The 10887-nt window shown below is 56.0% G+C and overlaps 1 protein-coding gene across 2 annotated transcripts in view; it reads right to left on the bottom strand.

The window, feature by feature from the left end:
• Positions 1-414: 414 nt before the first annotated feature.
• The window catches only part of PROC (protein C, inactivator of coagulation factors Va and VIIIa), a 28344-nt gene continuing 17871 nt past the window's right edge, over positions 415-10887 (bottom strand). For both annotated transcript variants that reach the window (XM_049615777.1, XM_049615776.1), the window contains 8 exons: positions 9769-9855; positions 8275-8441; positions 7000-7024; positions 6747-6884; positions 6430-6564; positions 3283-3422; positions 2267-2384; positions 415-1108 (listed from right to left, as the gene is read on the bottom strand). In XM_049615777.1, coding sequence (XP_049471734.1) covers positions 531-1108; positions 2267-2384; positions 3283-3422; positions 6430-6564; positions 6747-6884; positions 7000-7024; positions 8275-8441; positions 9769-9855 — 1388 coding nt within the window. In that variant the 3' untranslated portion in view covers positions 415-530. The remainder of the gene's footprint in view (positions 1109-2266; positions 2385-3282; positions 3423-6429; positions 6565-6746; positions 6885-6999; positions 7025-8274; positions 8442-9768; positions 9856-10887) is intronic.

Raw genomic sequence — 10887 nt, 5'->3', positions numbered from 1 at the left:
CACAGGGGGTTGGGAGTCAGGCCTAGATCTGAATCCTGATTCCACCATGTAACCCTTCCTAAACTTCAGTTTTCCCCTCTGTAATGTGAGCTTAAAACCTCTACCTTCATTGTTGGGTGTACTGTAAAGCTCTGACTTCTAGATCTCTGCTTTGTGCAGTCTCCTTCCAAGGCCCTGGGAGGGGCTTCCACAGTTTTATGGTCACATTTTTTATTCTTTTTCATAAAAAGAGCCCCTCTCCCAAATGTTATCAGCCTCAGACTCCACCAAATTTGGCTCAGCTCTTCCCCACCCCACAGAGCTGAAAAAGACTGTGTTCATAAAGTGTGGGACATGCAGTAGATGTTCCACAAATGTTACTCCCTTCAGAACAGCCCAGAAAAGGGATGCAAAGAGAGACAGAACTATAGCTGGTGTGCTTGTTACATGTCCCCTTTAATGTCTCAACTGTTGCATTCAGCCATCCAGCCCCACTCCCCCACCCCGTTCCAGGAGTGGCCTCTGGGCTCCAGACACAAGCCTGAGGGAAGCTAAGGCACCTGGCCCTCGAGCGAGGCCTCCTCAGCTCTAATGTGGCTGTGGATCCAGTCAAGGTAGCGGCTGACTTTAGTGTAAACGCCATAATTGTGGAGGCGCCCACAGCCCTCGCCCCAGCTCACCAGGCCCACCAGGAACGAGGTGCCGCGGAAGGATGCAACCATAGGCCCCCCACTGTCGCCCTCACAGGCATCCTGTGAGTCCCCAAGGATGCCCGCACACAGCATGTTCTCAGAGATCATGTTGTGCATGGCCTTGATGCACTCGTTTTGAGGGACCACGGGGACCTTGATGAAGTTGAGAACAAAGGTGCGGTTTCTCTTGGTCTCGCTGCGATGGCCCCAGCCAGTCACCACCGTCTCCTGGCCAGCCTGGGTGAGCTCACGTTCCGCAAGGCCACTGTCAGGGAGGCAGATGGGCACGATGGTCTGTGAGAGGATGGCGGGCTGGGCCAGGCGGAGCAGTGCGATGTCATTGTCTGAGGTGCTTTTGCTGTAGTTGGGATGCATGAGGACCTCCTTGATGTCCAGGTCCATCTCCCACTTCTCCCTGCGCCGCAGGTCATACTCACCTATGGGGCAAGGGGGGCAGTCGGAGTGGTTGGGGGCAGCACCAGGGTCCGCAGCTGGAGCAGACGCCACACATCCCAGGCACTGCCATGGGCGCCACAAATCTCACATCCCTTCCAGGTGTCGTCTTAAAGGGATGGAAGGCTGGTTGGAATTGAGGCCTCACTCACAGATGGGGCAGGGAGGCCTGGCGGCCGTGGGCAGTGAGCAGGGAGGCCAGGGACACAGAGAGGAGCCGCAAAGGGTGTGTGGAGCTACTGTGGTGCGGAGACACGCCTCTCCTGCCAGCACTGCTGGCCTGAGAGCAACGCAGCGACAAGCAACTGGGGGGGAGCTGACAGGGCAAGAACAGCAAGACACAAGACCCAGAGGGAAGAACCAACAGGACACAGGCTCTGCCGGGGAAGAAAGATCGGATCACACACCAGAGACAAGATCCTCCCCAGCAAGGCTGATGGCTCCTGGAGGGGCAGGGGTGGGGGAGTTGGAGATTCTAAGCCCAGTGCCACTGGAGGCCACTGGCCATTGGTTGTGTGGCAGATTATTGCAGGGAATGTGAATTGGTCATTCCCAATACAGCTTTTCCTTCTTTTTTCCGCATGGACAGTGGAGAGCCCCTTCAGAAACTGGTACAGAGTGGGGCCTGGACTCAGGGCCCCGGGGACCACTGCAGCTGCCTTGCTGTGGCAGATGCCAGAGTCTCTGCCACTCAGCTCCATCAGCTTCTCAGTCTGTGTGAAGCATGGCCCTGGAGCCAGGTGATGTAGATCCCTTGTGGGTGTCTTTACCCGACAGCACTGGACGTCCACACGGCCTGCTCCATGTGAGTGGGAGTGAAGAGGCGTGTGTGTGTGTGTGTGTGTGTGTGTGTGAGACGCCCCCCTCACTTTGCAAACACATGTGTGTAAGCACCTGGGCACCAGATTTGAAGAGAATCCCCACCTGCCATATACCAGGTGTCACTGTGTCTCAAATCCCACCAGGGGAGTGGCTTGGTCAGGGGAGCACTGAGGTCTCTTCTCCCCAGACACCTTCCGTGGAGCTCAAGCCGCCTCTTGTTCAAGCACCCCGAAGATCAGGGTCCCCAAACCTGGCCAGGCTGCTGGCACCACCCCTCCTGGAGGCCTCCGAGGCCCCTCCTGCCCAGCCCCAGTCCGTACCGAGCCTGACCATGAGCTTCTTAGAGTCCTCCATGCAGTGGGCCGCTGTCAGCACCCAGGACGTGTGGATGAGCACCGCCCCGCAGGCCAGCTTCTTCTTTGAGTCCAGCAGGATCACCTGGAATGGGAGTGGGCAGTGACATCACCACAACTACCCCTGACAGCTCCAGGCCAGGGCCCATGGCGTGCAGCACAGCCATGGTTCTCAAGCCTGAGGTGCTGGCTGCGAAAGTGGATCTTTCCTGTTCCCTAGTCACACAGGCACAGACCCATGGCCCTTTGCTGGCATTTTCTATTTCTGCCTGTTTTACAGAGTTGTCCTGTTGTAGGGCCTCTCCCTGCCTTTGCCCATGCTGTTGCTGTAGTTATTCTCCACAGCACCCAGAGAGTTCTACTCACCCTTGGGGCTCAGGCTGGGACTCAAGTCCCCTGAGGAGCCTTTGAAGCCTGAACAGGGATCCCTTGGGGTTCCATCAGGCCCTGTCCCACTGGCCATCCTGGCTTTGGTCCCATTGAGTCGCTGTGTTTAGGAGCCTGACCCTCCCAGAATCTTTGAGCTCCCCAAGGCCTGCCAATCCCCTGCTTATTGATTTCTGTACCATCCAATGCCTGGGACCAAGTAAGTGTTAGCAGCCACGGTGAGGCTGGAGCGGTATTCAGGGTCAACCATCCCTCCCACCTCTCTCCCAAGCAAAACACCTCTCCCATGAGCTGGGCCTCCACCTAAAATTCCACTGGCAGTGCATTATCTTTCCGGCTCTTTACTAAAATGATGGCTTGCCTTCCTGTACGTCCACCACATGCCCCTGTGCTCAGCCCATCCGGCCCTGGCTGCTATCCCCCATCAAGTACCTCCAGCTTTCCCCCCAGCTTTCCCTGAAATGGCTCCGCCATTAGCACAGCCCCCCACCCCAAGCGAAAGCAGCGTTTCCCCTCCCCATCTGGGCATCCTGAGTGGGGGAACTCCCAGCAGGGGCTCTGTGATTCCTCACCCAAGAGGCTGCTTCTCCTCTCACCTGCCAGGGGCTCTCCCCCCATCCGGATAGCTTCCCATTGACGAGCCTTGGATCTATTTGGTCAGCTTGGCTTGTGTCACGTTTCACAGTCTTGCGCTTCTTCTCCATTCGCCTCCCTGGCCTCCCACAGGGGAACTTCACTGAAGTAGGGGAAGCTGGTGAGCTCCTGCCGGGTACTGCTCCCTGAGACTGCTCCCTCACCTTTGTCAACTTCCTGCCTGCAGCCTAGTTTGCCCCATTGTAGGGGTAAAGGCATATGTGATGCTTAGGGACCCAGTTACAGTAACCTGAAAATCCCCTCTGTTTGACTCTGGCAAGAGTCAGACCAAGCAGCATCACTACCCATCCGTGTGTCCTTGGTCAGGTTGTTAAACTTCTCAGAATTCCCAGGGCCACTGGGAGTAATCCCTGAGATACATAAGTAAAGTCTCATGCTGGGATGCCACCAAGCTCCTAACACAGGTAAGAGATTATGGGGAGGAAGTGGTGGGCGTTCCTGGAGAGCCCCCAAAGTAGCTCTGAGCACAGTCGTGAGGTCCTCTGCCAAGGGGAGAGAGCATGTGATGGAGCACGGAGGGCTGGGAGGGCTGCCAGAGTCTGCTCATGATGGACCATACATGCCAGGCTGAGAGATTTAGACTTGTAGGAGCAATGGGCAACCATCAGCAGGGGGATTGCATAGTGGCAGAGAATGGAGACAGCAGCAACAAAATTCCAGAAGCCAGACATGGTAGCTGACTTGGCTATCTGAGAAAGCAAAAATCTCAGCCAGTAATAGGGGATTCTAGGAGCTGACTGCTTTTATTACCAAACACCACTGCCCCCTGCCTCAGTGCTTCCGAATAACACAGTATAGGTAGGACTGCAGACAGAAATGTTGAGTTTGGAAAGGAAACTACTAAAGCCCTAGACCTCTGTGCCAACCCCCCAGTGGCTTGACTCTCTTCCCCAAGCATGCAGAAGTCCATAGGGGTATTCTCTGCACAGGGGGAACCAGAGACTGTGCATAGCCACAGGAAAGAGTGATGTGCAAGACTGACCAGAGGGAGTAACCCAGACATCTGCAGCTTCCCTGCTCCACTCCAGGGGGCTGGACTCTTCCCTGCTCTACTCCAGGGGGCTGGACAGCAGGCTGGACCCACCCAAACATGAACCTGGGGGATTCCTCTCAGGAAATGGCCTAAACACCTGACGGGCTGGGCAGTAGGGATTCTTCCAGGTGACCTGGGCTTTCCAATGGCCTCACAGGAACACCCACAGGCCACCAGGTCCACCAGGCATTTCCTTGTAAGTTCCTGTGAATCTCTATTTCAAAATAAAAAGTGAGACATTTCTTCTAAGTAAATGGATTGGAATACAATGTTGTGGAACGCTCCCTGAAAGAACACAAAGTCAAAGAAATGAAAAATAGAAGGATAATAAAATGAAAAGAGCAACCCAGAGGAAAAAGACCTGAATAATAGGATGTCCAAAAAGAGAGAACAGAGAAAGCAGCAGGGAGATTATCAAAGAAATAACTAAGGAAATGTGCCCTGAGGCCGAAGATATGGGTGCACCTAGGGCACTGTAGGTCGAATGACACAAGACCCATGGTGAGGAGCAACCTGCTAGAGTTCATTATACCAGTTGTAAAACTCTCACTTCCTTGTACATATACAAAGTTGATAAAATGTATAAGAAGGAGAAGCCAGAGGTATAAGGGGAAATGGGATGCCAGACTGGACAAGGTGTCTTTAGAAAATAAAGCCAGTGGGACCTCATCAAAATAAAAAGCTTCTGCACAGCAAAGGAAATAATCAGCAAAACTAAAAGGCAACTGACAGAATGGGAGAAGATATTTGCAAACAACATATCAGATAAAGGGTTAGTATCCAAAATCTATAAAGAATTTATCAAACCCAACACCCAAAAAACAAATAATCCAGTGAGGAAATGGGCAAAAGACATGAATAGACACTTCTCCAAAGAAGACATCCAGATGGCCAACCGACACATGAAAACATGCTCAACATCACTCATCATCAGGGAAATACAAATCAAAACCACAATGAGTTACCACCTCACACCTGTCAGAATGCTAACATTAACAACTCAGGAAACGACAGATGTTCGTGAGGATGTGGAGAAAGGGGAACTCTTTTGCACTTCTGGTGGGAATGCAAACTGGTCAGCCACTCTGGAAAACAGTATGGAGGTTCCTCAAAAAATTAGAACTACCCTATGACGCAGCAATTGCACTACTAGGTATTTATCCTAAGGATACAGGAGTGCTGTTTTGAAGCGGCACATGCACCCCAATGTTTATAGCAGCGCTATTGACAATAGCCAGAGTATGGAAAGAGCCCAAATATCCATCAATGGATGAATGGATAAAGAAGATGTGGTATATATACACAAAGGAGAATTACTCAGCAATCAAAAAGAATGAAACCTTGCCATTTGCAACAACATGGATGGAACTAGAGGGTATTATGCTAAGCGAAATAAGTCAGAGAAAGACAAATATATGACTTCACTCATATGAGGACTTTAAGATACAAAACAGATGAACATAAGGGAAGGGAAGCAAAAATAATATAAAAAGAGGGAGGGGGACAAACATAAGAGACTCTTAAATATGGAGAACAGAGGGTTACTGGAGAGGTTGTGGGAAGGGGGATGGGCTAAATGGGTAAGGGGCATTAAAGGAATCTATTCCTGAAATCATTGTTGCACTACCTGAAATCATTGTTGCACTATATGCTAAGTAACGTGGATGTAAATTAAAAAAATAAATTAAATTAAAAGAAAGAAAGAAAGAAAGAAAAAAAAAAAAGAAAGAGAGGAAGGAAGGAAGGAAGAAAGAAAAAAAAAAAAATAAAGCTAGCCGGAGTAGTGGAGGAAGATACCAGAGGTCTGGTCCCCTACATCCGCTCACAGTTTGGGAGATGAGTGACCTATGGGCTCATGCTCCTCCGGAAAATTGTCCCCAAGGTGAGCAGGGGCACCTGGAGGGAGGCAGGTAAGTGAGGAAAAGAGCAGGTGGGGGCACCCCCCAAATCTGGGACGGACCCCAGGACCGAGCACGCGGAGCAGGGGTGGCGCATTTCCTCGCTGGCTCCTCCGAAGCCTCCCCGGGCCGCCCCCTCCCCGGGTTGGGGGGCTCACCCGTGGGCTCGCACTGCAGGTGGTCGTCCCCCAGCTTGTAGCCCGGCGCGCAGCTGCAGCGGCGCCCGCCCTCCTCCTCCAGGCAGTAGTGCGCGCAGCCGCCGTTGTCCAGCGAGCAGTTGGAGAAGCTCACCTCTGCGCGGACAAGGGAGGGGGCGCCGGGAGGGCACGGTGGCGCGGCGCGACCGGCCCCCCCCCGCTCCGCGGGGGCCCCTTCCCTTTTCCCGCCCCCACCCCCTCCTCGCCCCGCGGGGCCCGACCGCTCGCCCCTACCCCCGCCCCCCCTCCCCGCCCCCTACCGCGGCCGGCCCTCTCACCGTATAGGCAGAAGCGGCCCTCCCAGCCCGGGTCGCAGTCACAGCGGAAGGCGCTGATGCCGTCGATGCAATTGCCGTGCCCGCAACACGGGCTGTCGCACGGGTGATCGGGGGGTGGGGCCACGCACTGGTCCTCGTCTGCGACATGGCGAAGGGGTGTCACTGGTGCCGCCAGCCCGTCCCCGTCCCTCCTGCGGCCCAAAGAACCCGAGGGGGCACGGGCACAGCGGCCTGGGATGGAGAGCGCACTCACCGATGTACTTGGCCCAGAAGGCCAGCTGTGGAGAGAAGGGGCAGCATGAGGGGCCGTCAGCCCGTGTGTGCCTGGGGAGCCCGCGGGTCCCCTCCCGGGTCCCACCCAGGTGGGGCAGGGGAGGGAAAGGCTTGTCGGGCGGTGGCCAGCCAGGGTAGGGCCACACTCCTCCTTGCCCGCACCTCCTTTGCCATCTCCACCCCACCTCCCACTCACCCCACCCTACCCCCTTTGCGTCTGGAAGCCTGCTCTCTGGACTGTCTGCTACCACAACAGCCTCTGTCGGGGAAGGGACCCCAAATCCCTCACCAGGCTGCTCAGCCTCCTTCTTGCCCCCATCACTCCTTTAGGCTTTTCTGGACCTCTCATGCTCATGGTCTTTCCCTAAGCCAGCTTCTCAAAGTTGAGACCTTGTGGGTTAGATGCTGATTGCTGGTTCGGAAGGTCTGCTGGTCTAACCAAGTCCCTGCTGCTGCTGATGGTCTGGGGCCACCACACCTGAGATCCACTGCTGGATGCCTAACACCAGCAGGCCCCTGCAGCAGTGGCTGTGCTCTGTGGGGCCTGGGAGATCTTAGGGTGAGGTGGGAGAGCCATGGGAGGGATGTGATCTGCTCAGATGGTGGCTGCAGAAAGTCCTTTGGGCGTCAGCCGAGGAAGCCATTTGGGAAAAGAGGCCGTGGGGATCTAGGCCACGAGGTAGCAGCCAAAGGGGCAGACCAGAGCTCCCCCTCAGCCTGGGAAGGCCCTACAGACAGCTCAGAAGGGGCCCCCTGGTGGCAGCACAACTCTTTGTCCTAGTAGTTCAAGTAGGCCCTTGGGGATGGAGGGGGTCTGAGTCCTGTATCAGAGAGCCACCTCTCTTACCAATCCATCCTTCCACCTCAGGGCCACCACAGAGCCCTGGGAGCCAGAGAGGACATGGGCTCTTCCCTCAGATCCCCTGAGCAATCAGATTTAGCCCCTTGAGAATTTGAACTGAGGCACAGAGCAAGTGCATGTGAACAGACATCAGGACAGACACCCTGATGGGCAGGTGCGTGGCTGGAAGCAGAGAAGGTGGCATTTTGGCCACAGAGAACAGGCGAGGCAGTAGTGGCCAGTGGCGGGCAGAGAGCAGGCTGAACTTCCTGCAGTGGGACTGTTGGGAATCCCAGCCTAAGGCTTCCCCGACTCCCAAGAGGGCCTCAGCAGTGGAGCCCCAGCTTGCTCATCCTGCAAGCCCCCGCTGGCCACCAGCCTACCCGCCCTCTTCAGCCAGCGCTGCAGCCTTACTGTGTCATCCACATTTTGGAAAATCTCCTGGGCCTCCTCCAAGTCACAGATCTCCTCCACGCACTCCCGCTCCAGGCTGCCGGCCCGGAGCTCCTCCAGGAAGGTGTTGGCTCGCTTGCGGATCCGCAGCACCCGGTGGGCGAGCTCTCTGCTGGAGAACACTGAGTCTGGTTTGGGAGGAGGGGGAGCTCACTTTGGTGGAGGGGCCTGAGGTGGGTGGGTGCTGGGGTAGGGGCCGCACTGCAGGGAGCCCAGTGAAGCCAGGAGGGGTTTTGTCTCGGACCCTCCAGACTTAAGACCCCTTCTCCTCTGCCCTCTTCCTCCACAGACAGCAGATGGCCGGCCTTGGAGGACAGAGGACTTGGCCACTCGTGTGCTGAGCCAGGCAGCCCTCCCTTGGGACCCAGCCTGAGCTCCATGTGTGACCTTGAGCGGGTGGCTTTGCCTCTCTAAACCTCAGTTTATTTATGCAAACATGAGGAATAATGGTGTCAGATGGCACAGGGCCTGACACAGAACTGAGCACCCAGTGCTACATGCTGCTGTTATTACCAAGACTGCAAAGTTCAGTCGGTGGCATTTCTCTGAGTACCCCTGTGCCACCCTGTGTTGATGCTCTCCCTCCTCCCTCCCAGCTCCTCCTTGACCTCCCTAGCAGGGAGGAGCACTTCCCAGCCTTCCGTTCAGGCAGGCACCGCTGGAGGACTGCAGACCTGTCTCCAGAGCTCTGAGAGGTGTCTGTTGGGGACAGCTGGGATGGAGGGACCAGGTCAGGGAAGTGAGGAAGAGAGGCTGGAGGGGCTGATGCAAAGGCCAGGAAAGGAAGGCATCAGAGTCTGGATAAAGAAGCCAAGTGGACCACAGGTTGGAGTGAACCCCGCCCCCCCCCCCCCCCCCCCCCCCCAGGCAGATGAGCAGCTCAGGAACAGGCACAAATGCCAACAGTAGCTGGTGTGCCTGGGGCGAGGGCGACACTGGCAACTCATTCCCTCTCAGGCCTCAGAAGGTGCCCTGGTTTCCTCCTGTTGGCTGTGGGGGCTGAGGGAGGGGTGGGGCAGGACTGTCACCTCTCAGGTCACTGCCTTGGAGGAGAGGCCGCCCTGCAGCTGGGTGGGGTGGTGGCCAGGCCTGGCTTTGGCTGTTGTTGAGGGAGCAAGTACTTGGGTGGAGGGGAAAGGCCCCGGGGGACTCTGTGGCCTACTCCCAGGCTGGAGGAAGGAGCTTCGGGACATGACCCCCAGGGCTAACTGCATCACAACAGTAGTCTGCTGTCACAGCTCCCCCCCACACCCCCGCAGCCTCCACCCACCAGGGAGTAGCTGCTGGGTTCCAACAGCTGGCCTGCAGGGGACTGTCAGTCACTTCCTCCCCATGTGTGCCTCTCACCTCCCCATGAGGCCCAGAGGAGATGCTGTGCGGTGTGAGGGCCTTGTGTGGCCTGAGAGGGCCTGTGAAGACCGGGAGGGTCCCAGGGAGGGAGTAGCGTGGCCTTACCAGGAGGAGCTGGTGTGGCGGAAGTTCCCCAGATGGTCACCAACAGGAAGAGGCTTGAGAGTTGCCACATTCTGAAGTTGCTGACACCTGTCTGAGGAGGACTCCTGAGCTTCCAGAAGCCCCACCAGCCCTGCTCTGCCTGCTGGCCGGCCCCCCGAATGGCAGCTGAACGCAAGGACTGAGGCTGGGGGGGTGGTCCCTGTTCCCTAGACAGAGAACCACTGGCACCTCAGTGTCCTTGCCTATGTGGGGCTAAGGTCACAGCATTTCCCCAGAGTCTGAGGGATGAAGAGAAAAGGAAGAAAGGGCATGGAGTCCTGGGGAAGATCAAAGGTGACTCAGCACAAAAGGGCCATGGCAGCTGAGCCCAGAATGTTCCTGCCCTTCTTTGTCCTGTTCTTTGGTGAGGGTTAGGGGGTGGTGCCATTGCTGATCTGATGGCCAGGCTAACATTTATTGGACATTCGTGGTGTTTTCCCAGCAATTGGTACATGGTTCAGAAGCCAGGCCACCAAGTCAGACCATTTGGTGCAAATCCCAGCTCCGGGACAGCAATACTGGGCAGGATACCTAACTGCTCCTTGTCTCAGTTTCCTCATTTGTAAAATGGTTAGAAAAGCTGTCATTTCTGCCTTATTGGGGTTACTGCGAGGATAAAATACAATGCTCTAAAGACAGGGTTTGTACACAGCAAACGCTCAGTAAATATCGGCTTAGACGAGTGAAGTAGCTTACTAAAAACCCACAGCCAGGACACAGCAGAGCTAGGACCTGGCCCCAGGCCTAGAATCCTAGCCCCTGCCCCAAACTACTGGCTGCCCTACAAAGCCCCAGAAGTAGCCCTGCCAGCTGGAAACCTAGGAGGGAGCCCTCCGCTGCCTCCAAGCCCCAGGGGTAGGCCTGCCTGCCCCATCTGCAACCTCCCCCACTCCCCAGGTTTAGAGGTGAGGTGGGGGAGGACAGCTCCTGGGCTCCAAGCTGCCCCTGACGATGTCCTTCGTCCCTGGAGGCGCTCTGACAACTTCTCCTTGCCTCAAAGTCTGGGAAGAAGGCCCCTTGGAACTGTGGCACCCAGGCCTGAGGAATGCCAGCAAGCGCCCAGGCCGGCCTTGTGGCAGG

Source organism: Panthera uncia (genome assembly GCF_023721935.1).
Source record: "Panthera uncia isolate 11264 chromosome C1 unlocalized genomic scaffold, Puncia_PCG_1.0 HiC_scaffold_3, whole genome shotgun sequence".
Taxonomy (NCBI): Eukaryota; Metazoa; Chordata; class Mammalia; order Carnivora; family Felidae; genus Panthera; species Panthera uncia.
The sequence above is the reverse complement of the archived record's forward strand: the minus strand, read 5'-3'. Positions and strand labels throughout refer to the sequence as shown.